Below are 27,210 nucleotides of genomic sequence, written 5' to 3' on the forward strand. Positions count from 1 at the left end.
CGAGCTCACGGTGGGCGCCGCGTGACGGAGGGGCAGCGCGGCCGGGCAGGCGGCCCGGGCCAGCTTTACCTGATCAGGAGGAGCCGGTCCTTCTCACACGGGTGGTCGTCCAGCCACTGGGAGAAGCGCGCGTGCGACCACTCGGCCCTCTGCAGCGTGGGGACGAGAGGAGAGAACACGTCCTCAGTGCACGCGGCAGGCCGGGCCGCGAGCGGCACCTCCCCACCCAGGAGCCCCAGGGTGTGCGAATTCACCCGAGTCGCCAAGGAAACAGGGCCTCCAGGAAAAAGCTTTGAGGACACAGTGACTTGCAACATTATTATCTGAAGACTAACTGGGCTTCCCGGGGAACTTTCCGAGCGCTCGGGACGCAGAGGCGGGCAGCGTGGGTGCGGGACTCGGCGGGGACAGCGGCGCGGCGTCCGTACCTGGAAGGGGGACTTCAGCTCCGCGGGCGCTCTGGTGAACAGAAACTGCAGGATGACACTGAAGGGGATGATCTCCCCCAGCGTGGGGCTGTTGGCCACGTGTTCGCTTGTCTGGAAGAGCAGCGGTCTACAAGAGCAGAGGGCAGGGGTTAACTTGCTGCCGGGGGCCGCGGGACGGGTGCGCATCCCGCTCCAGTGACACACTCCTCCCAAACAGGAAACTGCAGGGCCTCCTCCGCGCAGGCCAGCGCGCACGCGCAGGCACACGCACACGCATGCGCAGGCTGACGTAGCTCTCAGCTCCTTCCTTGACCATGACCCCTGGGCAGTAGGTCTGATGTTACTTCCAGGTACTTGGCGAAATCCCTTCCTAGAGTTCATTTAATTAACAGGCTGAAATCAAATAAAGCAAAATAAAGGCCTCGGGTATAACTAATAGATTCTTACCTTGGCCAATTCTTTCAGCTTTCATTTTACATACAATCCTTCTTTGGGCTATAATTAAATATGGATAAAACAAAACATTTTCTAAACAACTTTTGTCTCTGTATACAATACTGTATCAGCCATTCCATCAAAGTTAGGGTAACTCCTTGCACTCATCTCCAGGATTTACCGTAGCAATTTTACAGGCGGAGTATGCAAGCGAATCCACTCCACTACCAGTCACCTACACCTTCCGCAAAAGGACGGTAAGAAGCCAGCACGGCAGTGCACACCTACAGCGCCAGTTACTCAGGAGGATGAAGCAGGAAGCTGGCTTAAGGGAGGTTTGAGACCTGCAACACAACCCCACCTCAAAAAATTAAACATTAGAAAGACTCGCAAGAATGGTCTGAAACTATCATTCATCCCTCCTTTTCTCTGATCTTTGAGGGACAAGAAGTAAAGATTATAATAAGCGGAGCACTAGAGGCTGAATCGAAGAGGCCAGCTGGCAGCATCGCCTCCTGACAGAGGAGATGACCGAGCCTGGAAAGGGCACCGCTGCTGGGCTCCTGCTTCACCCATCCCGGAGAGGAGGCTCTGTGGAACTCAGACTTCTTCCCTTTCACTACAAAGGCCTTAAGAGCCAGCGGTGCTCTCAACAGACAACTGGTTCTTGCTGGATCTGGAAGATTATTAGAAAGAAAAAATGTCTTCCTATTAACTATTCTTCAAATACAGTCTATCTCTACAAGGGCTGTTCTAATTATAATCACTTTATCAAAAACACTGTCATTTATTTTCTTTACTTTTAGGGAAATATTTCCTTTCCGTTGTTTCTCACCAGAAAGCCAGAAAGGTCATGGTCTCTGGGAGTGCGCCTAGGGCCTTTCTTGGCCTATAGGAGGTGCACACACGTCTGCCTTGACGGTGTCCGCGGACCGAGTCATGTTGCAGACTCCACGACGAGCAGGTAGGCCCCTGGCCGAGCACCTACTCTGGCACAAAAAGGCAGCGGAGGGGACTGTGATGCAGGCTGCAGGCTTCCCTGTCAGGTCTTGTCTGTGTGTGGCGCTGTGTCCACCTAGGGAAGCATGATCATAACCAGCAGCAACAGTGATGGCCACGCACACTGCGCTTGCCAAGGGCCAGGCCCTGTCTTCCTTCCTTTCCTTTAGCTGAGCCACAATACCAGACACTGCAACTTAAAGAAGGAAAGGTTTATTTTGATTCTTAATTTATAGAGTAAAACCCCCAAACTCAGAAATGGGACTGACACTGCCACGCTCACTGCAGAGCCTCCTCTAACTACCCCAGGAAGATAGGGAACGGCCTTACTTGGACCACACTGTACCCCTCAGGTATAGCGCTGCTCAGGCCTCCTCGAGTCTGCAGTTCCTAAGCAGGAAAAGAAAACCAGCAGCAGAGCTCAGCTTCCAAACATTCCCAGATGCTCCTGGGTGGCTTCCCAAGAGGCGTTGGTGCTTACTACAAGTAGCACACAGCTTGGGTGGTGCTGAGACATCAGCCCACGACACAGCGCACCTACACGGCTGCCCTGGCTGTTCCCACAATCCCAGCTCGAAGTGCACTGGCTCCAGTCCCTGGAGAAGTAGCCCCATGCCAGCCTCACATTAACAGCAAGGCCCTTCTGGGCAGGGGATCCAGCCACAGTGCATCCTCACAGGGTGCAGGGGCACAGGGACCTGACTTGGGGTACAGACAGTGGTGCCCCTAGACTCAGAGTCCACTCAGGTACCTTATGGAGTACAGGCTCCGGCCCTATCCATGCAGATCTGCAATGCTGCCCAAACCCAGTGGCAAGCCTGCACGCCTGCCCAGAAGTCACCCTACGATCCCGTCAGATCAGGGTGACTGCAGGCCCAGCCAGCAGCCCACCTGAACTCAGAGCTCAGGCAGCAGCCAGCTGACCAGTGATGCTCACAGCAGTCCCTGCCTGTCAGGGTCCCAGCAGCATGCCCAGCACAGTCATAGGCCAAACACCACAGCTCTGGCTGTGCAAAGAGAAGCAAGGACAGAGAGGAGAGGCAACTATCTCCTCAGATACACAGACGTGGGGACTACAGGTCAGAGTCTGACACCACCAGGAGAAACTGATACAGCTCCAACAAAAGATACTCTTGGCACACGGTTCACAGCAATCATCCTACAAGAATATACAGATTTTTTTAAAAATGGAATTTGGGAACAAAAGAAGAAAATTGACAAACAGAAACAAGAATACTAAATCTTAAAGAATACAGTGAACTGAAAATTTTAAGAGAAAGTTTCAATAGCAAATTTGATCAAGCATGTATCAGTGAATGTGAAGACTGAATTTCCCTTGACCCCCTGTGGTCCTTCAACTGAGCCACATCCCTGGATTTTTAAAAAAGTTTTATATTTTGAGACAGTGTCTCACTAAGTTGCCCTGTCTGGGCTTGAACTTGAGAACCTCCTGCCTCAGCCTCTAAGAGGGTTGGGAGTAGAGGCATACACAACCATACCCAGCCAAAAATATTTTAAATTATCCAATTAGACGAGCAAAAAAGGAAAAAGAATGAAAAAAGCCTATGGGAATTATTGGAAACCAACAAAAGAACTAAGAATTTTTAAAAACACATTTGAAGAAATGGTGGCTGACAATTTCCCAAACCTGGGGAATGATGCCAATAATATGCAGGTACAGAAAGCAAAGAGGTTTCCAAGCCCAAAGAGAAGGTCATCAAACACATGACAATCAAACTAAACTCTAAGAGAGTTTTGGAGCAACCAGAGGTAGGAAATGCACCACACACAAGCAAACCAGGAGGGCTGCCAGCGGAAGTGCTTTTCATGCTAATAAACTCTTCCCCTCCTTCTGAGAGTGAGAATTAGACAGATGATCCTGTTTCTCTTTGATTTTTATCACAGGAACTCTAAAGCGACATTTGAAACTTAGCAATTAAATTAGTTTTATGGCTTATGTTAGTTTTCCTGGTATGTGTGGTTTTACTTTCCTTCAGTATATGCTTACTGTAAACCGCATGTGATACAAAGGAAGACAGGGCAAAAAGGGAAGGAGGACAAGAAGTGGGGCAGAGAGAGAGTGAGGGGCTGGAGGGACACGGCGCGGCGCCCGGGTGCAGCCTGCGATGCCTGTGCCGCAGGCCTGGTGGAAAAGGTCCCATGTAACCTGGGGTCTTTCTGGCAGTCACCGTCCCCACAGAGCTCTTAGTCACAAAAGCTGTTTTTCTGACAAGATCAAGTCTTCCACAGCAGCCACCAGCAGAACTGCCAAAAAGCCACAGAGGGCAGAACTGGCCTTGATCCTGTTCCGCACCCCTGACATAACCACCCGCAGACACCAAGCGCAGACGTTTTACTTCTGCTGCTTGTTTCAAGAGGTGAAACAACACAGCTTGAGTCCTCCCTTCTCCTGATTCCAGGTGAGACTGGGAACACGAGCAAGTTAAACAGGTAAATCTCCCTCTGAAGTGCTTCATGAAACAAAATTAATTAAGGTGTTATAAAAAGCAGTTATTCCAAATGTCACAGTGGCATTCTTAGAGACCACTGTTCTAAATATAGCAGCGCTTTCAAGGTTACACTTTTCAAGGTGCTGTTAATTAGTGGAGGACTGGGTCCGAGAGGAGTGAGCACACTTTCCAGACAGGAGACTCACACTGCCGTCACTGAGGGCTATGCTGCTGTCAGCTGGCTAAGGCCGTCACGGAGTGATGTCCGACCAAAGTCCTGCTGCTCCTGTGTCCACCTCGATGTGCCGCCTGCCAGCGCAGACAGCCCTCCTTCCGCTTCGGGAGGGCGGGAGTCTGCACTGAGCTCCAGGCCAGCCCACGACGAGAGGCTGCGGGTGGAAACTTGACCGCTGTCGGGGACAGGCCTTGGCGCCCTTGAGAGAAGAGTAAGTGCTGGAGGCCTGCAACAGGTGAGGGCCCCAGGAGGCTTGGTAGGGGATCGGGCGTGTGGCCTGGGGACAAGAAACCATGCGAGCCCCAAGAGAGAATGTCACAGAGACGATGTGTCACAAGGCTCAGTGTGGAAAGGGCAGAATGGGTCCTTTCTCAGGGTCTCGCTGGAGGATCCAACAGAGCAGGTGGGAGGGCAGTGGACACCCACGGGCAATGCTGGTGTCTGCTCCCTTGAGTGCTCCCGGAGCCCTGTCTGAGAGCCCGCATGACACAGGCATGGAGGCAAGGTGAACATGTGCGCAGGCTGTTGCCATCAGACTCCCTTTCCTGATCTCTCGCTGGATGACACATGAACGTTCAGAAACAAACAGGAACAGGAATGACAGGGAGGGCAGTGGTCAAGAGACGGCGGCACAGGCCGGGCAAGTGGGCCACTACGGGCTCTGAGTAGCAAGCGCCTCACTCAGGCCCGCGCAGCCAGCGCGTGCTGTGGGGGCTACAGGAGGCAGCGTCAGCAAGAGCCTGGGCACAGGCCTGGCGCGAGTCAGAAGGATGTTTGAAACAACACGACAGTAACGCGCCGATTACTGAGCCCTCTGCATTTACCTGGGCGCTCCCAGCATTGTCAAAGCACCGGCAGGCACCAAGGCACGCCAAACTCGAAGGCGGCACCGTGAAACCCGGGGCTTAAAACTAGGAATCCTGGACTCTCTTGGAAGCATTTCGGAGAATGCAGTCAGCGGCCCAGATCACAAGCAGAAAGTCAGGACAGAACGCATCTGGGCTCTTCACCTCAGAAGCGCTACAAGAGGAAAGATGGCTTCCTTCAGGGCTGCAGAAACTCAGGCAGGGAAGCGTGGTCTCCCAGCAGCATCAGGATCATCCAGGAACGGAGGGCCTGGAGAGCCCCTGCCACTCCCACGGTGAAAAGCAGCTGCTCTCAGTTACCGACGGCTCCCTCCTTCCATCACCCTCAGGCTGCGAGGCCCATGGGACACAGCCCCATCTCCTGACAGCTTTCACTGCGCCCTCATTAAACCCCGATGCCAGGGAGCTGCCAGCCAGCCGGGCTGCGGACAACATCAGGGACAAACTGTCCCTCTGCAATGAGGGTGGCGGGCCTGCCTGATGGCCAGATCTGTGTCCCTGAGCTGGTGAAGGGCACGTCGTCCCTTTTGTGTCCTCAGCGTCACACAGATCCGCACTGACAGTGTCAAAGGTTGGCCCTTCCAGGCCTGTGGCCAGAGAAAGCGGGGGTAACAGCCTTACAAACAGGGCTCAGGCGCTAATGCCGTGCTGCGGAGGGACAGCAGCATGGGGACTTGGCAGCTCTGACATGGAGTCTCCTGGGACATACAGCCACCCGGGGGCAAATCACCAATGTCAGCCACTCTCTGAGGAAGCATCTGTCCTGGGTTAGAAGAGCGTCTTGCTGCTGGAGGAGCTCTAACGCAGGCAGGAAAATGGAAATGTATGCAAGAAGCTTGCAGCTTAATTAGACAGTCCACTGATATCACCATCAGGAAGAGCACCCTGAGGCAGACAGCTGCGGGTGGGGGTGGGCGCCTGCCAGGGCTGCCTGTGTGTGCCTGTGTGTGCACCTGTAGGCGGAGGGAGTTGCGGGGGGCGGTCCCCAGACCTTTGCCTGGCGCACCGCCTCCCTTGCCTGCACGGGCCCCATGTGCCTGCTGCCTCCCCGGCGGCCACAGCCCCTAACAGACACAGCCCCTTGGTGGCTGGTGGTGTGGGGTTCATGCTGCTGGCCGGTCTCTCCCACTTATAAGTAATGTTTTAGTATATTTTATATTATTCCTTTCTGCCTTTGTTACTTCTGAATGGGAAAAACTGCAAGAGGAATTTTAAAATAAAATTTCCTAACTTTTCTGACTACAAAAATAACTCCAAGCAAGAAATTTGAACAATATAAAAAACTCTGAAAAGAACTCATTGATGACAAACCTACTCTCCAAAGATATTCTAATGTTTACCCTTTCTGGCTTTTCTTCTCTCCACAAACACATACTATTATTTAAGATACCATACGTCCTGCTTACTAGCCTTCATTTTTTTTTCATTTAGTGATGCATTAGGAGTACTCTTCATATTAATGGATATTAACTACCAGTATAATTAGTAATGGCTACATATATTTGACCTTATGAATACTTTATATTTAGCCAATCCCCTACTGTCTGCCATTCAGCTGGTTTCCAGTGTGATTTGGAACCGGAAGGGGGACCAGTGAATGAGAGCCAAGTCTAACACGTACATGGTCCCTGGGTAACACCTATCCCATCCCGGATCACAGCAGAAGTAGAAGGAAGAAGCATGCGTGTTCACTGTAACTGTCTCGGACCAATTCTGTAAGACATGTATCTCAAATGTATTTTTGCAGGGAGGCAAAATAAGAGGACCTAGGTTACCAGACTGAAGAGTGTTCTGTGCTGGTTTCCTCATAAGGCATCTGGGAGGAGCTTCCACATGGATACAGTGTTCCCAGGTCACTTCCCTCACATGACAGCCCAGAGTGGTGGGCAGAGCTAGTTTCTCCAAAGCCACAGCTTGAACAGAGGCAGTACCTTGGGTTCACAATCCCCCTCTTCTCAAGCAGTGGGGCCGAACCCCTCACTGCACAATGGGACTTGGTATGAACACCCTAACACACTATGCTTTCACTCTGGTTCTTGATCCAGTTGATAAAATAGTTGTCCTAGCTGCATCAAATCTGAGAAAGTGCTAGAATCAATTCAGTGAGTTCCTGTAGGTCCAGTGGATGTGTAGGAATATTCTGCTATTTAAAAATTTGTTGGAATTTCTCAATTAATTCACATCATGGAGATACCACCAGGGTAGGATACACTTTTGGTGGGGAAGGCCATAGGAGCCAGGGAATTATCCACAGGGATGCTCATGGGGACCAGAACACTCGGGGGGAAAGTGCAAGTATCTTCACAGTGCTAGAAAAGAAGACTGCTCCTGTCCGCAGAGCTACCATATACGGTTCAAGAATTCAGGGCCCTATGAAAAAGTTGGACTCTAAATGCAAACCATTAATGGTGATGAAACTAATTTAGTGGGTTAAAATAACCCAATGAAATGGAAGTGTCAGATTATTTCGTGAAGTAAAGGTAATGACTGTTTCATGCAACACACATGTGAGTGTTCGTGTAAGTGTAATAGGTTTGAGCTGTCTGTGGGCTTTTATGCAGGGATACCTCAGCTCATGAACACTTTTGTTTGCCAACAATTTGGTGCATAAACACAAGCATTTGGCAAAATTTTGTTTCTGTTTGGAAACTCTGTCTACAGCCATACCACTCTGAACGTGCCCGATCTCGTCTGTTTGGCGACTCTGCAACTCTGCATCATGACCCGTGGCCATCTTTCCCAAAATCATAGAACAAAGTGAGTTCATGAGCTGAGGTACCACTGTATAGCCAAATTATAATAAAAAATCTCTTACCATGACTCTTGGTCAAAAGGTTGAAACCCATCTGGATACCTCCATAACGTGACAACTTTAAGAGCAGTTAGGAAAGGACATCCTGCCCCAGCAAACAGGAACAGTAGCACTATTTCAATACACACATTCAATAAACAACTAAACATGGGACTATCAAAAAATAATGGCATACTCAATTTAGCAAATGCCAAATCAACAGCTTTCCTCATACATTCTTCAGTAACTAGTTGATTAACACCCTCCAATATGTTAACTAACTCAGCCAGGGCAATATTTTACTACCTAGCTGTTATTGCCAGGTTCCTATCTTTCTCAAAGTAAAAGACTACATAGGAGTTTTATTAAGGTTATTTTTGTGGTACAGATGACCAATGGATTTGTAATTTCACAAACTTTCAACTCACACACATTTGTAGTGCAGAACTCTATGGCTTCAACACAGTATCTAAATCCCTTTTAAAAGATCTGATCTAAAGACCATATCTGAAAATACCTGTGATCTCATTTTAAATATTCCTAAAACACCTTGGTACAGCTGGTGGCTGGTTAATCCTGATTGCCAACTTGACCGTATTAAGAGACGCCTGGAGAGGCTATTGGGTTGGCAGGGCACCAACGTCCCTGATAGGCTAGTGCATGACGAGCTCATGACTGAATGGGCAATCAGGAAATGGGCCCAGGTGAAGAAAGTGGGTCGCAGAGTCTGACCTTGCGGGGGCGGGCTGTATCTGGTCCCTGGTCCCTCCCTCCCTAGCTCTTTCCCTGCTTTCTGGTTCCCAGATGCCGTGAGCTGAACAGCTCTGCTCTGCCGTCATCGTCTCGCAGCACGATGTTTCTGCCTGGGCGCCCGCTGACCACGGGCTGAAACTGGGAGCCACAACAAACCTCTCCTCTTTCACTGTGCGCATTAGGCATCTTGTCCCAGCAATGGGAAAGCTGACCAACACACATGGGAAGTAATTTTTCCTTTGGGAAAAAAAGAAAATGCAGGCTCTTGGTCCCACCCGGACCACAGCAGAAGTAGAAGGAAGCACGCATGCTCGCTGTAACTGTCTCAGACCAATTTTGGAGGATATATATTTCAAATATATTTTTCAGAGGCTCTTATGTAACAACAAAAAAGTAGCTCTATGTCAGTTACAAATGGGTAAGGTAAAGCACTTGGCACCCCTCTGAATCAGCAATACTGGATTCTTGTATTTCTTATACTATACCTGAATTTTCTATCCTAACAGCTTGATGACATAAGAGAGCAAAGTGATCATTTAAAGGACACGCTACCTTGTGGTTATTTTCGTCTGCAGTACTGAGCTGGTTTTTAGGAAGTTGCACGCTTGGACCTTTATAGAAATACACTGAGTGGTCACCATCAGTTATGATGTCAGTTTGTGTCCTGGCTTCCCATGTGGCACTCTGCCCACAAAACTGCTCTAAGTATCAATTATAGCGATCCCCTCAGCCTCCTTTTTGAGTGTGAATATTTTCGATGCGGGCCCTGATGTGAAGAACTTCGAGAAGCTCTGACTGACTGAATAAACAGCCATATGAACAACATCTTATCTTCTCAGACCTTCTGTTGAAGATGCCAGTCATTAAGCTGTTCAGTGTTCCCTTAAATGTGAACTGATAAAAGCTTGAACTGATACAGTACGGAACAGGACTTTTTTCTGCTCTCCTGGTACATTCTTAGCACACAAATATGAATTAATTCAGTTTTGCTTTTTGAATTAGGTTCCCTAAAGTTCAGTCCCAAGTTTGGTGCTCAACTGCATTAACCAACATAGCCAGCACATTTACAGTCACTCCTGCAACCCATCAGAATACTTCACACAAAAGTTCTGTTATATCCTTGTCATGGACTATAACCTATGATCTTTTTAGAAACCAACTAGATTTAAAAGAACAAATGAAAATTTCAGAAAACAATGCCTATATTATTATGAATTACCCGGTATTACTACTTAATACATTCGTGTAACAAAGGGAAAGAAAAAAAGAAAAAAATTCCCCCTACCAGGAAGAGAATAAACCTTACCAGCTCATTCTTACGAACTTTAACTCAAAAAAGTAATATATACACACTGATTTACTAGTCAATGCATATGATTCTATATAGGCTTCTGATGTGAGTAACATTTAAAACGATGTATATCAAACTGCCATTGTCATGGCTAAAAAATGATTGAATGCTGATAATTTTATGCAGTTCAACCTGAAGAAAAGAAAAAGACTTGCTAATATGATATGAATATATTAAGAATTAGGTCTTACCTGAATGACCTCAGCATTCGGTAAGACTTTCCTAAATCAGATACTCGTCTGCAAAATGGACCCACAGCCAACTCCATCTGAAAGATTAAAAGATACTTCATAGCTTTCATGTCACAAACCCAAGGTGGATTTGGCACACACCTGTCACAGAAAGTTGTAGCTTGTAATAAACTTAGGTTACCTAGGCAGTGAGCAAAGTTATGAAAGCCAGTTAAAAGAAAGTAGATAATTTTTACATTTATTTACTAAAGGAACCCAAGATGAGAAAACTCCTTCATGAAAGCAGAAAAACAAACTGACTGTGTGGTGGCACATGCCTGTCATCCCAGCACTCTGGGAGGCTGAGGCAGGAGAATTACATGTTCAAACCCAGGCCTAGGCAACTCAGAAAGGCCCTAAGTCACAAAATAAAACAAGGGCTGGGGAGATAGCTTGATGGCAGAACATCTCCAGTACTATAAAAACAAATCAGAATATTTTTTGTTACATAAAAGGAGGAACTATAGTTTGTTTCTCCATTGAAATATTAGGCAAAGTTTTCATGACTGTGCCTCTACTCTAAGTAGGTATCTCAAGTCTTTTGACAGCGAATGTAAATGGTGCAAATTTTTATTGTCAGAATGGCCCTAGTACCAGCTCTCTCACCCTTTCTGTAGTACATCTGTGTCTGAATGACAACACTGCAGTTACTGGTAGAGTGGCCCTGCAAGTCACCCAGCTTCTTTCAGGCTCAGCTCCCACATCCGTAACATGAAGATAATAAATCTGCCTAATACAATTATGCAAACTAAATAGATGAATTCCACAAAGCTCTCGTGCATGGCACTTAAGTGCTCATTAAATGTCAGCAATTATCAGTATTTAGAACTTTTTCTTTTAGGTTATTAGTAAGTTAATCTGCTCCCTGACACAAGAATTTAGCACACTTTTTCTTCACTTCTCCTTATTTTCCCCGGAATAGTCTGTTTGTCATTAATTGGGCTACGTGTTCTTTACCTATGAAGTGCACTCAGATGATAAACTGTTTCTCCACTCTTGCTATTAACTATGCACTGTGGTAGAAGACAGTTTAGAAGAAGGCTGAGAATAGGCTGCTCTCTGGGAGTGCAGCATCTTTCTTCAAGCAAAACACAGGAAAGGAAGCGAGCTTTCGGTCCTGCTGGCAGCCCCATGAAAGGCTGCTCAAAGTCTCCTCGCCACTGGTAGACCACAGAGCCCTAATCAGACATTCATTTAGAAGCACGTTTGACTAGCTATTAATTGCCAGGTACCAAGTCACACATGGGGACAAAATGATGAATTCAGCTGTCTTGCCTTCAAAGAAATCTTAAATTTAGTAAAGAACAGAATATTCATTTATTCAGACAATATGATTATTCAACAAAATTGCAAGAAAGGTTATTTGCATATATAAATATACATTCACATTTTTATGATTCTAAAAACATTGCTTGAATAAATGTATGTTACACACATATAAGTAAATAGTGGTCATTATTAGGCAAATGATAAGTGTCAAGGAGAATCGGAGAGTGGCTTCCTTGAAATGTCCTGAAAATATGGAGTGGACAGGTTAATACTTCTCTCACAGGATAAGACAGAGTGTACACTGTGTATCCAAGAGGGAAGTTTTATATAGGTGGAAAACCCTAAAATACAGAAGAGTAAGGGAAAAAAACAGAAAAATCTAAGGAGAAAAAAGACAGGATTCTTACCAACAACACAAAGCAACAGCTGTGAGCCACCTTTCTCAAACTCAAAAAACAGAGTGAGGGGCTGTTCCAGGGACCTGCTTAGTTTATTCACTTTGTGGGTGCTTCTGATTTCCTTTATATGTATCATTTACTTTACACTGACTACAAAGATGTGACCATCACCTATCTTTGATTTGGTAATGCCTTTCATATACCTAGCTGTATACATGAAGGTTTTTAAACACTATTTCTGAAATTTTTGGGTCAAAAATTTTTTTTAAATTAACCTACTGGGATCACTGTCTTCAAAGATCAAACCAAATCATGTGCTGGCCCTGAGCAGGTTAAAACACTTAAATAGCTGGGGAAAGGTTACTGTGTGACAGAATATGACCACAGAAAGCTGAGAAACCTATGATGATGCAACAGACTGTTATGGCGTAGGACAATTTCAAAGTGTTCAATGTTTTAAAGTAAAATTTTCATCCATAAGGTATGGGTCGGGTTGTGGAAATCATTTTCTTCTGCCAGAATTCCATCAAACGATAAAGGCCATGTTTTAAAGAGCAGGAGTGTTCCTTTTGGAGGAAGTGACACTGCAATTAGCTGTAGGTTCAGAAACGGCCTGTGTAACCACAGGGCATCTCTCCAGCCCTCCTGTGTGGAGGAAGGGTGAGTGGAAGGTTGCAGGCAAGTGGGCTGATTACTAGCTGTTCCTCACCTACCGCAGACATTCAGTAACCACGGGGCATCTCTGGATACTCCCAGAGCACTCCTGCCCTGACACTGCTCAGAAGAGGCGGCAAGAGGAATTAGAAGAGACACTAGAATTCTGAATAGCTTGTTTTCTAAATGGATACTTCTGGAGTAAAGTGGAAGTGATATAAATGTATACTTAAGGGACACTAGAAGACTTATACATGCAAAGTGCTAGAAGTGCCACTAAGCAATTTAATGTCAACTTCACTAGCCATCCTCTCCCTCAAGGAGGGAAGAAACTGTGGGTGGAGGGGGAGCGGGCTCCAGAGGGCACCTCAGGCAAATCTACGGAGAGATTCGGACTCAGCGGACAGAGCCCCAGGGGCCTTGGACAAGCGCGGTGCTGTCAGAACTGCTGCGTGATGAGTGTAGACGTGGAGACCATGTGGTGACAGTGGGGAGTTAATTACCTGGAGGAAGCCACCTTGCGCCTGTGACCTGGATTCCTCAGGGGCGGGTGTCAGAACTGCCCTCACCATGGCCCTCCAGATGGCACCCTGCAACTACTTTCTCTGTCTGCACTGTGGCTAGGGAGGAGCAGTTAGGATTCTTTTTAAAAAAACTCTTAAAATATATCATAATCTCTCTATGCAATTAGATTTCATGCCAGACCTACCTGACTGGGCCCTTCTTAAGCTTTGTCATTCTGCGATTTATACCAGAATAGCTGGCACTTCATCACAAGAACCCTTGCAAACCCACAGAGCATTTGTGTGCTCTTGGTCCCAGTGATCTCAGTGGCTTTGTTTCATTCTGAATACAAATTGATAGAACTTTCAATAACGAGGGAGTTAAAAGGTTTTCTAGCTCACAGTTGGTGCTTGTCATGAATATAAATGTCAGAGTAAAGCTACTTATTAAGTGTTTTGACTAACCCTGGAAAAACACTTCCAACCAAGCACAATTCTGAAGGCTGAGGTACAATGACACAGAACTGTAGCTGTGGGCAAGAAACAAACCCAATGAAATACAAACTCCACATTCAAAATTTAATTTTTTTTGGCAGTACTGAGGATGGAATCCAGTGGCACTCCATCATGGAGCTATAGCCTCAGCCTTTTTTCTCTTATCTCGAGACAAGGCTATGCTACGTTTCCCAGGTGATCCTCAAACTTACAATCTTCCTGTCTCATCCTCCTGAATAGCTGAGATTACAGGTGTGTCCCATTATGCCCGGCTCAAAACTGAATTTTAAAAATGGGGGCAGGGAACTTGCCATCACTGCTGGACCATACTGCCAAAGCCTGGTTACAAATGTTAACTACCATGTGCGTCCATCTGTCTCTCCTGTGCCTGTTACCCACAGGGCCAGAGCCACACCCAGGCGAGTGGTGTGACGCTCTGAAATCGGGACTCAGTGCGCAGGCGTGGACCAGGCATCTGCTTCTCCGTTACTACAGACTCCAGCCAGTAAACGCCTCTGTGGTGCCGGAAAGTACATTCTTTTAATACTAGGCAAATGCTGTGTGTACAAATGCCTTTTCTACATTAAGAAAAAAAGCAGAGGCCTTCAACCGACCTGAAGTCAGGAATTATCACTGACAAGTTTCATCTATGTTAAGGGAAGGAATTCAGGAAGATTTGGTAAAAATAATTGGTAATAAAATTATCAATAAGGGTAATTTGTCTTAAGAATAAGGAATGCAAATCAAATTCTGATACTGCAGCTTGGGAAGGCAGACGCTCGCCCTGCCACTGAAGCCAGACCCTCTGAGTGGTGCAGGCAAGGGCTAAAGGACAGTGCCTCCCATCTCTCAAGACTCACAGGCAACATATCATTTAAATGAAGCCTCCACGCGCCAAGCCCGGCAGCTTGGCCATCTCCTGCCTGGCCGCCACTCTGATTGGATGTGAAGTGCTGCCTCCAGGAAGGTGACTCAAGAACCAGCTGGAGCAGAACAAAAACAAGCTGGGGAGGGGTGGACGGGGACAGGAACAGCACGGAGGAGGAAGGGGAGAAGAGCAGAGGCTAGGCTGAGTAAGGCTTACAGTGTTGTCAACAATTAGGAACAGGTCCTAGGACATCACTGCGTGTTCATTTTAATAAGCAGCCTGTAATCCAGTAAGAGAGAAGACACTGTTTATATGTAACTCTCTTTAGGCAAAATGTACACGTGCCTAAAAAAAAAGGTGACAAAAATAGGTAAGAAAAAAGACCACCATATTAATGGGCACATTTAATTAATTTCTGTTTTCCTGTGTGGCTGTTAAAGGCGTATCTCCCAAAGGGAAGGCCCTTTTTTGTGTGTGGTCTAGTGGCCTCATGCATACCATCTGGAGCTGCAGACAAATAACTCCTAGGTCAATTAATAGGCAAAGAACCTGGCTCTTGAAACCTTTGGTTTGTTAACTGGTTTCCTTCTTCTAAGAACATCAGGCCCCAGGGAGCACCTGATCGCCATCACCCAGGCAGGAGCTGTCACTGCAGGTCCTTACCTCTGGGCAGGAACGACGAACCAAGACACCCAGATATACTCAGGAACAAATACTGACATTAACATCTATCTTTATAAGCAGGGAGAGTCTGGCAAACTACTACAGAGACTCCATTTGAATAACTACTTAGTCTAGTAAAACTAACAAGTTTGAAAGACTTAAAAATTGATTTCATCCTTGACATACTCTATAATAAGAATCATCTTCGTTTCTGAATTCTTTCATGAAAGTGGGTATTTGGGGTGTTTCTTCTTTGCCTCTGATATTACTGAAAGGTTTTAAAAATCTGTTCTAAAATAAAAATTTAAAAAGCCTTTCTATACGAGCTGATTATAGTTCTGCTATTTTAATTTCATTCTCTCTCCGAAATGAGAGAGAGCTTGGAATGATTTCACAGCAGGCCACAGACAAACATCTCTACTTATAGGAGGGGGCCAAATAATCCGAATCTGTATTTAGCTGGTCCCCTGTACATCTCAGTGAATTAGAACACACGCTTGGAACGCTGAGCTGGACACTGTGGGATTACAGACTCTCTGGCGTTCTTTCTCTTTACATGAGAACAGGTAGCCCCTTTGCACTGTTTCAAAGGTGACTTTATTGCCTATGTCATCGTCTAGCAAGGTCACTCAGTCAGTCTTATCAACAATGACCTAGTAGGATGGTAAAATAGCTGAGAAAGGCCCCTTCTGTGTAAAACAGGAAAAGTTTATTTATTGCACAATGAGCTACTTTACCTTATCCTTGAAAGATCAGAGATGAAGGATGATTATTTTGTTGAACACAACGAATAAAATATCTCTTATAAAAATATCTTTAAGGGACAAGGAAATAGTTCAGCAGCACAGTGCCTGCCTAGAAAGCACAAGGTCCTAAGTTTGATTCCCAATACCAAAAAAAAAAAAAACAAACTTTAATCTGAATGTGATGGTGTATGTCTGTAATTCCCGATCTCAAGTTTGAGCCCAGCCTGGGGAACATAGCAGGACCCTGTTTCAAAATTTTAAAAAGTCTGGGGATGTAGCTCAGTGCAAAGGCCTTGAGTTCAATCCAAGTACAGCATCAATAAAACAAAACCAAACCCTTTAAATTCTACTCTTCATTCATTCATCCATTCATTTGCTCACTCATTTATTAGGGTGCTAGGAATCAAAATTTTTCCTTCTTTTTAAAAATTTAACAAAATAGTTTTAAGTGGGTTTACTGTATGTTATAGCTCTTTTAAAAAGCCCGATGAATAGACACCCTTTTGCTGAGACTGAAGCATTTGCTCACTTTGCAGGTATGCACCCACTTACCTGTGCAAAATCAGCAGCAAGTCGCATTTTCCCACCTTCACCAAGAGGCCTTATAAGACTGGCATTGCGGATAAAAAGTTCAATTGCTCTTTGGGCAATAGCTTCGGTGTTGTCAAAGACAAAATCCGAGCATTCAAACTGTTTAAAGTAGTCATTCATAACTCTGGCAATGAAACCTTGGAGCTCCTTCATGTACAGAGAACAAGGAGTATCGGGCTTTCCTGAGCTGGATAATGACCTGTTAAATTTAAAAAGAAGACAACAGCCACTTTCAGCACCAGTAGAATAAACCACATGGATCCCCCCCGCCCCCAGCTATTTCAATCCTTCCCAATTTTTCCCCTCTGTGGTATAAAAGGCAGCATTTATTTTTTTCTAAGTGTTAAAGAGCATAAAATAATGTTTCATCATATCCTAAAGAGTGTGCTTAGGTATGAGGAGGATTACTGGAGGAATTTTAGAATCCATTTACCAAAAAGATTATTAAGAATGAAACAGACAGCCATCTGTCTTGGATGAATCATGTAAGGGCCAGCTTCACTCTCTGGCCTCTCAATGTGTCCTTCTCCCCCCAACAACCCGCCTCACAGCTCTCTGTGCACTCCCAGGTTTTGCCTGGGAAGCCAGTGCCTTCATAATGGAACCGGAAATAGGATTTTACACTTTGAAATGGCAAAAAATGCTGCCCTCTCCAAACAAATTCTTGGCGACAATATCTCTCTTCTTGTGCTATTTAATCAGATCAGGCCAACAGCAGAATTCTGACTGTGGAACTGGTTATGCAACAGGACACGTGGTTTGCTTTTTCTCCTCCAGATGATGAGCTCTGGAAAGGCTTTAATTTGGATCAACAGATGATGCCAGCTGATGCTCCATGATGTACTATTTATAACCTATAAATGTTTACAATTGCCCTTTAAAGACTATATTAAAAGAATATGAAATATTTATAGGGAAGAAGAGTTAACCCAAATTAGAAACCACCTGATACTGGCTAACAGATGAGATCATTGGCTCCATAATACTGAATCTTTTCCAAAAACCAACTTAAGTGTTTCCATATTCTGAGAATGACGCAGACCAACTGGGGAGGGTCTAGTGATGAACAACAGATACGACTAAAATTCCTAGAGCAAGAGAATGAAGTGGACTTGATGACCATCAAATGCAACAATGGTTATCACAGATGAATGTCAGCCAGAGGTCCTTATTTCCAGAGCAGACAGAAATGGAGAAGCAAGGCTTTTGTCTCAGTGGGAAGGGATACTGTCTTAATACTGGGAAGGTCACTGGGAGGCACGTGGTGGGACATTCCAATGTGTGGTATCACCACAGGATGAAGCACGTTTGAGCAGAGGGGAGCCTTGGCCAGGTTGGGTGGAACTGGCTTGGCCAGATTCAGAGCACTGCATGGTCTCCCTTTATGAAGGTTTTATCAGTACAAAGGCTACATGCCAAAAGTAAATAAATAAATAAAAGTGTTAACAGTCTCTTTCATCTCTTTTTTACTAAATTTGACAAGTTACAGTAAGTATAGTACATAGTGATGTTATACGTATATGATGTGGAATAAAACATTGCCACCTTAAACATGTACTTCCTCCTGTCTAACAACAGCTTTGTACCTTCTGACTAATATCACTCCATTATACCCTACCCTAAGCCCTGGTCATCAGCATTCTATTGTTCGCTTTTTGTTCCACTGTTTTAGATTCCAGAGTATAAGTGACAACACTGTTTTCTACATCTGGCTTATTTCACTTAGTATAATGTCCTCCAGGTTCATCCATGTTGTAGCAACTGACAGAAATTCCTTCTTTTTGAAGTCTGAATAGTGTTCCGCTGCATACCTACACATTTCCTTTATTGGCTGGCAGACACTTGGTTGATTTCCTAACTTGGTTATTGCAAAACTGCTGCAGTGAATATGGCAGTGCAGACATCTCTCTGACTTACGGACTTCCAAGTCTGTAGAATACAGACTCGGGAGTTGGGACCGCTGTATCATATAATTCTGAGTTTAAGTTTTTGAAGAACTGCCATATAGCTGTTCATAATGGCTGGACAAAGGTACCTTCCCATGAACAGTACACAAGGGCTCTTTTCTCTACATCCTTATCAACATTAGTGATCTTCCTTCCTTTTAATAATAGGTTTTCTGACATGTGTTAGTTCATATCTCCTTGTGGTTTTAATTCATATTTTTTTGAGTTCCTTATAGATTTTGGATGTTAATTCCTCAGGATTAAATTAGAAAAATCACAGCCCAGACCAATGTCATATTATAACTTTTCCCTAATGTTTTCTTCTAGTATTTTTTATAGCTCCAAGTGTTACATTTAAGTCTTAAGTCCATTTTGAGTCATATGCGGTGTGAGACAAGGATCCAGGTTCTTCTTCAGCATGTAGATACCCAGTCTTCTCAAAAGCCTTTATTGAAGAGACTATCCTTGTCTGTTATGTGTTCTTGGCACCTTGTACAATGCAAAAGATTTACACAATCTAAAAAGAAACAAAGATATTGGCACCTTTGTCAAAAATCAATTGACCTTAAATATCAATTGTCTATTCTGTCTCATTAGTTGATACGCTTATTCTTTTATGCCAGTATCATGCTGTCTCAATTACTAAGGCCCTGAAATATAGTTTGGAATTAGGAAGTATGATACTTCAGCTCTGTTCTTTTAATTTCTCTAGCTGAAGATTGGCATAGCTATTTAGGGCTTTTTGAGGTTCTAAATGAATTTTAAGATTTGTTTCTTATTTCTGGGAGAGCTGACTTTGGAATTCTGGTATGGATTACACTGACTCTGTACATCACTTTGGTAGCAGGGACATATTTTAGCAATATTAATCCATCCAGCACTCAAATACAGAATATCTTTTCATTTATTTCTGTCTTCTTCTACTTATTTCATCAGTGTAGTTTTTCACTGTTGTTAGTGTACAGTTTTTCAGTGTACAGCTTTCAATTCCTTTTTTTTTGATAGCACACTGTTAGTGTATAAAAATGCTACTGGTTTTGTATGCTGACATCGTATCCTGTGTCTTCACTATATTTATCAAGTCTAAAAAGTTTTTGCTTGGGGAGTACTAGGAGTCAAAACTAGGGCCTCTCACAGGCTAGGCAGGCACTCTACCACTGAGCCACATCCTTATCCCCTTTTAAAATTTTGAGACATGAGCCCATTAAAAAATTCCCCAGGCTGGCTTTGAACTTGCAATCCTCTTCCTTCAGCCTCCCAAGTAGGTAGCATTCCAACAACGCAGGAATTGGTCAAGATCTAATAAGTTTCTGATGGGACTCTTTAGGGATTATTGTATTTAAAATTGTGTCACCAATAAACATACATTCAGTACTTTCTTTCCTATTTGGAAGCCTTTTATTTCTTTCTTTTTCCTAACTGCTTCGGCAAAGAATTCTACTACTGTACTAATTAGAAGTGGTGAGGGTGGACATCTTGCTTTATTCCTGATCTTAAAACAGTTTTCAGATTTTCATCAGTGAGGACATTCTTAGCTGTGGGCTTGTCAAATATGGCCTTTACTGTTTTGAGGTGCATTCCTTCCACTGCTAATATGTTCAGAGGATTTTTTTAAATCATGAAAAGATGAGTTTTGTCAGATGTTTTTCTGTATGTAATGGGATGATCATTTCATTTATGTTCATTTATGTAATGTGTTACACTAATTGATTTACATATATGTTAACCACCCTTGCATCCCTGGGAAAAATCTCACTGGATCATGGTGAACGGTATTTTTAAAGTGTTGTAGAATTTGGTTTACTAATATTTTGAGGATTTTGCATCTATGTTCATCAGGATTACTGGACTCTTAATTTCTCTTCTTGTGATGTCCTTCTCTGGCTTAGGTATCAAGGTAATGGAAGCTTCATCAAAAGAGGAAGTATTCTCTGATTTTTTTAAAGAATTTGAGAAGGACTGCTATTAGATTTCCTTTTAAATGTTTGGTAGAAGCCATTAGTCTCTCCAGCTTTCTTTTTTTTTGGCTAGAGACTTTCATTACTGATTTCATTTTCTTACTCCTACTATTCTATTTCTTCCTGATTCAGTACTGAGAAGGCTATATGTGTTCAGGACTTTGCACACAATTTTCTATCACAGCTGCACTAATTTATATTCCAACACTATAGGTGGGGTCCTTTTTCTATACATCCTAGCCAGAACTGACCTTTTGTATTTTTAGTAAGAGCCATTCAGACATATTTTAGGTTATACAATTTGTTGATGTATTATTAATTTTCATAGTAAATTCCTATGATCCTTTGTATTTTGGTACTATCAGTTCTAGTATCTCCTCTCTCATTTCTAACCTCATTTGAGTTTTCTATTATAGGGGCTAGCCAATGACAATCGTATCTTTTTAAAAAAACAACTTGTTTTTCTAACTCTCTATTCCATTTATTTCTGCTCTGATGTTTATTTGCTTCATTATGATAATGTTAGTCTTGAAATGTTCCTTTTCTATCTAGTTCCTTGAAGTGTAACATTAGGTTGTTTATTTAAAATCTTTCTTCTTTTTTGATATAGCACATGTACTCAATGCTATAAATATCCCTCTTACAAATTCTTTTGCTGCATCCTGTAAGTTTTGGTATATTGTATTTTCACTGTCATTTTTCTTTAGATATTTTTTAAATCTTCCCTTTGGTTGCTTCTTTGACCTATTGGTTGTTTGAAGGCAGACTGTTTAATTTTCATATATTTGTGAATGTTCTAGGATTTTTCTTGCTAATGCTTTCTAGTTTCAAGCCATTGTAGTTACAAATGATTTAAATCCTCAAATTTAACTTAAGTTTAAATTTGTTCAGACTTACTTTGTGGTCTAACATAGAACGTCTCCAAGGAGATCATTCCATGTGTGCTTCAGAAGGTGTATTCTGTTGGTATTTTCTGTATGTATCTGTCCATTCATCTAAAATACAGTTCGAGTCCATGGTTCCCTCATTAATTTTCTATCTCAATCATCTGTCCATCATTGAAGGAAGAGTATCAAATCCACCACTATTACTGTAATGCAACAAACTCTTCTTTCTGATCCTTTAATACTTGTTTTACATATTTAGCTGCTCTCTCTATATATATTTATAATTATCATACCCACTTAACAAATTGACTCATTATATAAAGGCCTTTGTTTGGTTTTACAATTTTTGACTCAAAGTATATTTTGTCTATTTTGAGTATAACTATCTACCATTGTTCTTGCTTGGTTTCCAATGGTATGGAATGTCTTTCCTATCCCTTTGTTTCAATTTATGTATGTCTATGAAGGTGAGATAGGTCTCATATTTAGGTAGTATAGTTAGTCTTTTGTATCTTTTTATGCTAATAAAAAGTATAGTTTAATCATGGTACTACTCTGGAGAACAGTCTCAAGAGTTTTGACTTAGTTTCTTTAAGCAGTAGAAAATAACACACTAAACTAATTTCCATAAGCATGTGTTAATATAAGTAAAATACAATGTTTAAAAATAAAATGAAAATAAGTATTATCAGTCCTCCATATAGATTAGAATCTTGATTTAATTTACTAGAATATAAACTTGTTTGGCTATTTCTCAAGCTCAATTTTCCCAGCTATTCTAAAGCCTTAAATACGAAGTTCATACCTGATAAAGCAGAGTAGTGAACTGTGCAGAAACATAAGGACATTTATAAAGCAGCTAGCATGCAGAAGCTGAAAGTGGAAGGTCAAATATGCTAAGGGAGACATCATGTCTGTCTTGTGTGTATGTATTCTCTTCTCAGAGGTCCTCATCCATTGCTTTGAGATCTACTGTCCTCTTTTTAGTGTCTTCCTTCCCTTACACAAAAGTGTCATTACACATCAGCTATTTTATATTAAATTTGATTAGAAACACTGAGGAAGGAAAATCAGTCTGGGAGGGGTTGCACATGATTTGTTCTCAAAGTCAGAGGAGCACAGTTCCAGAGGTGGGGCATTTTATACATGGGATACCAAGCCTGTGATTGGGGAAAACAAGCTGTCTAAAGTAGAGGGTATTTGTGAGAAGCAAGGAAAATATTAAGACTGGAAAGGGAAGGTGGTATAAACTACAAAAATTCCAAACTGCCAAGCTGAATCCTGTAAACCCATTCTATGTTTCAACACAAGGAGAGAAATGATGAAAACAAGAAGAAAAATGTTCAAGTTCGCTAACAGCACCCACAATGGATAATAGGAGGGTAGCGGCCAATGCCTGTCTCAGAAGGAGTATGCCTAGTTCACAGGGGCCTTAGGGAATAGGCCTGGGGGAGGAATGAAAAACAGTGGCAGTAAAAGCAAATTTCTGATTGAAAGGTTTACCCAGAAAAATCTTCTTGATGCATGGTGATGATTATGGCCTCGATAGCATCTCCCACCGAAGTCAGTAAAGGCTGCACAGCACTCCCCATGAGAGCATGAATCGCCTGGTAGGGAGCAAAAAGGCAGGAGAGGGAAAAGCAGAGAAATCAACACCAAGAAATCTGAGATGTGTGAAACATTTTAACTAACAGTTTTCATATTCTATCAAATTCAGACTATACATAGTTTAACTCAACACAAATCTGCTTCTCTCTCTAACTGCTGTCAGTAGCAATTTTCAAAGCTTAAAATATGTAGAACATGGTCCTAAAAAATTTCAGCTCCCCGACTGCTCTCATTTCCCCCTAAGATTTAATGGTTAAGTGAGCTCATGGAGAAAGGATGACACGGAAAGAGAAGAAGGAAAAGTAGTTCCATTTATGAAGTGACAAGCAAATGAACACTTTTTTTTTCTTTTTTTTTTTTTTTTTGTTTTTCCAAAGAGTAAGGCAGAATCAAAAGAAATTCTTTAAAAATTGAAACATTATCATATGCTTTTAAGCACTGATGATTCTCACGGGGAAGAACAGTTAGGCATTTCACAAATTAGGTTTCTGCTGAGAGTTCTACAGCAGTGATTCTCAACTGCGTGCAATTTTGCTCCTTGGGGAACATTTGGCAATGTATGGAGAATTTTGGGTTGTCACGAGCAGGAAGAGGGAGAAGTATGCTACTAGCATCTACTGGTAGATGACAGAGATGCTGCTAACCGTCCCACGGGACAGCCCCCACAACAAGGAGTTACCTAGCCTAAAATGCCCACGTTGCTAGCGGTGAAAAACTCTTCTACAGTGAGGTATAACCATTGGTATATATAAGTTTTTGTAAAAGCCTAGGCCTAAGTTATGGATTTTTGGTAAGAAAACATTGAGAGTTAGTCAACACTCAAAAATTTAAGTATATTATATATGTTTCAGAGATGATTATTACACTTAATGAAGACAAATGACTTTGGCTCATACAAATGATGCATATTAACGAGAAAAGGTTAAAGAGGACTCAACCATTTAGTTTCTGAACACCACCTGTAATCCTTACTCTCTAAAAATAAACATCCTATTTACAGAAGTAAATGCACACGATGCAGCTCGCCCTCAAAGAGCTTGCAGTGACCACAGCCAAATAAGACATCAAGATATAAGTACTATGGCAGAGCACTGGGAAATCACGGAGGGACTTCCGACTTCTCCTGACAAGATGTGAGAAATAAAAAGTATTGCTTCAATTTCAAAGACAAAGAGGAAAGAACCAGAAAAGAAGGCAGAAGCTGGGAGCGCCTCTGTCAGAAGGCACAGGAGCCTGGGGAAGGAAGGCTGAGCAGTCTAGGAAGTGCACAGAGGCACCAAGTGCCTGGCAGTGTGGTTCACACAAGCAGGAGGAGAGGTAATTTGTGTACGCTGCAGAGGGATTAGGGATTTATCATGAAGGGACCAGGAAATTCGTAGTGAGTTTTAAGAATGAAAAAATATGGTGAAGGCTTCCTTTTAGAAAACCTTGTATTGAACAGTAACACAGATAAATCAGACTGAAGACAAGCAAGCAAAGCGAGGGCTGCAGTAGACGAGGGCCTAAACCACTGGGGCAACAGGAGTAGACATGAGGACATGGTAGGACTTGGTAATTAGATCTGGGGATGTATGAGGAGATTTAAGGGCTTCTGTTATTTGTTTGTGTTTTGGTTTGGTTTTGGTCTGCAGTGCTAACCAATGGACTCTTGCATGCTAGGCAAGTATTTTACTGCTAAGCTATGTCCCCAGCCTGAAAATATTTAAGAAAACAAAATAATTTAGTGGTACTGTTAACTGAACATACAATTATAAAGGCAGCAGAGGTTGATTTGAGGATAGAGAGAGAAAATGATTATGAGCTCAGTTTTAGACATGGATTTTGAAATGCTTATGGGAAGTCTACATAGGCTTTCAATAGTAGGTACTGAGATATATTAGCATATTCACAACCAGACCATACATACATGCCCTGGCCCATTAGGCAGTTTGTATTACCCAATGTGATTGTCCCATACTGCCTGATGTGACAGGCATGCAAGTGCCACCATTGGTTCAGGCCACTGGAAATGTGTTAAGTTTGCATTGCCAGAGTAATTTTGACTAGATTTTGTAGTCACTGGCTTTTAAGATGGGTAGGGAAGCCAAAAGAGTCCATGAGATCACAGGGGTTTTTACATAGATTAAAGTAAAATACCATTTTAAGCCACTGATGTATGAAGAAGGGTAAAAACATATACTGAATACACAGTACATATTAGACACCATACTATGCACTTCACGTATAATAATTTCACTTAAAACTAAATTACTACTTCCTCAAAGAATTATTAAAATCTCTAATTTATACTTGGGGAATCTAAAGTAATTTATATACATTATAGGGAAAATCAAGACAAGGAGATTGTGCAGAGACATAAGTAAACAAGTGGAAGAGCTGAGATAATCTAGGCATATCAGATTTTTATAAGCTCTGTTGCTGGGCAGAAGTCAGGAGAGACCTTAGAGTTTGGTAGAAATAAGTAGATAAGAATTCAACAAGGAAGAGCAAGTTTTCAATTTGTGGTGAGAAGGAGTGTCTGACTATAGAATCTTCTACAAATAACTATGGAGAAAAACATACCAAAAACAAAACAGAAAAACCTACTGGAGGGCTTTGGAGACAGAAGAGTGCAGGCAATTTTAGAGAGGCGTGGAGCAAACAATCAGAAGTCAGGGACTTTTGCTGTTGTGTGGCTTTGGTCTAAGGATGACTACAACTGTGGTAAAGCAGGGCTGAGTGGTTAAAACCCAGGAGGGAGAAAAACTGAAACCACATTATCTTTTAGGCCAAAGGAACAGGGGAAGGCAAGCTGTGTCAATTAGGGCTTCAAGAGAGTACGAGGAAACCTTGGGAAGGAGAAGGCCGACAAAAAATGTATAACCCTTTGTTTAAACTCTCTTGTCATCTATGCATGCACAAAGCAAACTAAATATGGCCTGGAACAGAGACTTAAAGTGGGGAACTGAGACCAGAAGCCTGGCCTTCTGCAGATGTGACATGCACAGCTTGAATGTAATCAAGTTAATCACCTACTAAAGGAAATCAACACTCTTATAAGAAACACTAAAAAAATTCTGAGTTTACATAATATAATGCTGATAAGGTCAAGATATATTCAAAATTACTACATATACAAAAGCTAGAGAATTTTAAAGGGAAAAGACATCAATAGATGTCAACTCTAAGATGACCCAGACACTAGAACTCTAAGATGACCCAGACACTAGAACTGGGCTAGAACCAGGCTAGAACCTCAGTGAGGGAAAGAAAGATATGCTCACAGCAAGTAAAATACAGTAATAGGAAATCTCAGCAGAGTAATTCAAACTGAAAAAGAACCGAATGGAGATTGAAAGTTTAAAAGAAATCATACTCTCTAAAATTTAAAAATTGACTATAGGCTTAGCAGAAGAATTGATATGACAAAGGAGTCAATAAATCTGAAGATAAAAGCAACAGAAATCTATCTGGAGAAGAGAAAATAGAAAAATAATTATGCTGTGAAATAACTGCAAAAGATCTAATACATTGGTAACTGGAGTACTATAAGAGGAGAAAATGGGGCTGAAAAACTAGTTGGAGGACAAAAGACCCCAAATTTCTCAAAATAATGAAATCCATTAATTCCTAGATTCCAGAAAATCAGAAAATCCCAAACAGGATAATTTTGAAGAGAATTATCTCTAAGCACATGATAATCAAACTACTGAAAATCAAAGAGAAAGAGAAAATCTTGAAACTAGCAAAAAATATGAGAGGAGAAGATCATGGATCACAAACAAGAGAATCACTTTTAATGAGTGAAGACATCTAATGTGAAAGCAGGGAGGTCAGAGAACTGTAGAACAGTGTACTGAAGCTCTCAAACTGCTACTTCTATTTCCCAAAAGCATGTTCTTTCAGCTGACCACAGTGACACATACCTGTAATCCCTGCTATCTACTCAAAGGCTAAGGCAAGGGAATAGCAAGCTTAAGGACACCCTGTGCATCTTAACAAGACTCTGTCTCACAATCAAATAAAAAGGGCTGCAGATTAGTGGTAGAGTGCTCGCCTACCACATGTAAGCCCCTGGGTTTCATTCAATCCTCAGTACTGAAAAAA

At 42.8% G+C, this 27,210-nt stretch overlaps 1 protein-coding gene across 1 annotated transcript in view; it reads right to left on the reverse strand.

Moving 5' to 3' along the window:
• The window catches only part of Cog5 (component of oligomeric golgi complex 5), a gene marked incomplete in the record, with an annotated part of 269,280 nt that overhangs the window by 6,632 nt on the left and 235,438 nt on the right, over positions 1-27,210 (reverse strand). The window contains 5 exon segments of the mRNA XM_013510538.1: positions 70-149; positions 429-555; positions 10,500-10,576; positions 16,687-16,924; positions 23,020-23,123. Of these exon segments, the coding sequence (XP_013365992.1) occupies positions 70-149; positions 429-555; positions 10,500-10,576; positions 16,687-16,924; positions 23,020-23,123 (626 nt within the window).

This window comes from Chinchilla lanigera, unplaced genomic scaffold (assembly GCF_000276665.1).
Source record: "Chinchilla lanigera isolate Chin_1 unplaced genomic scaffold, ChiLan1.0 scaffold00009, whole genome shotgun sequence".
Lineage (NCBI taxonomy): Eukaryota > Metazoa > Chordata > Mammalia > Rodentia > Chinchillidae > Chinchilla > Chinchilla lanigera.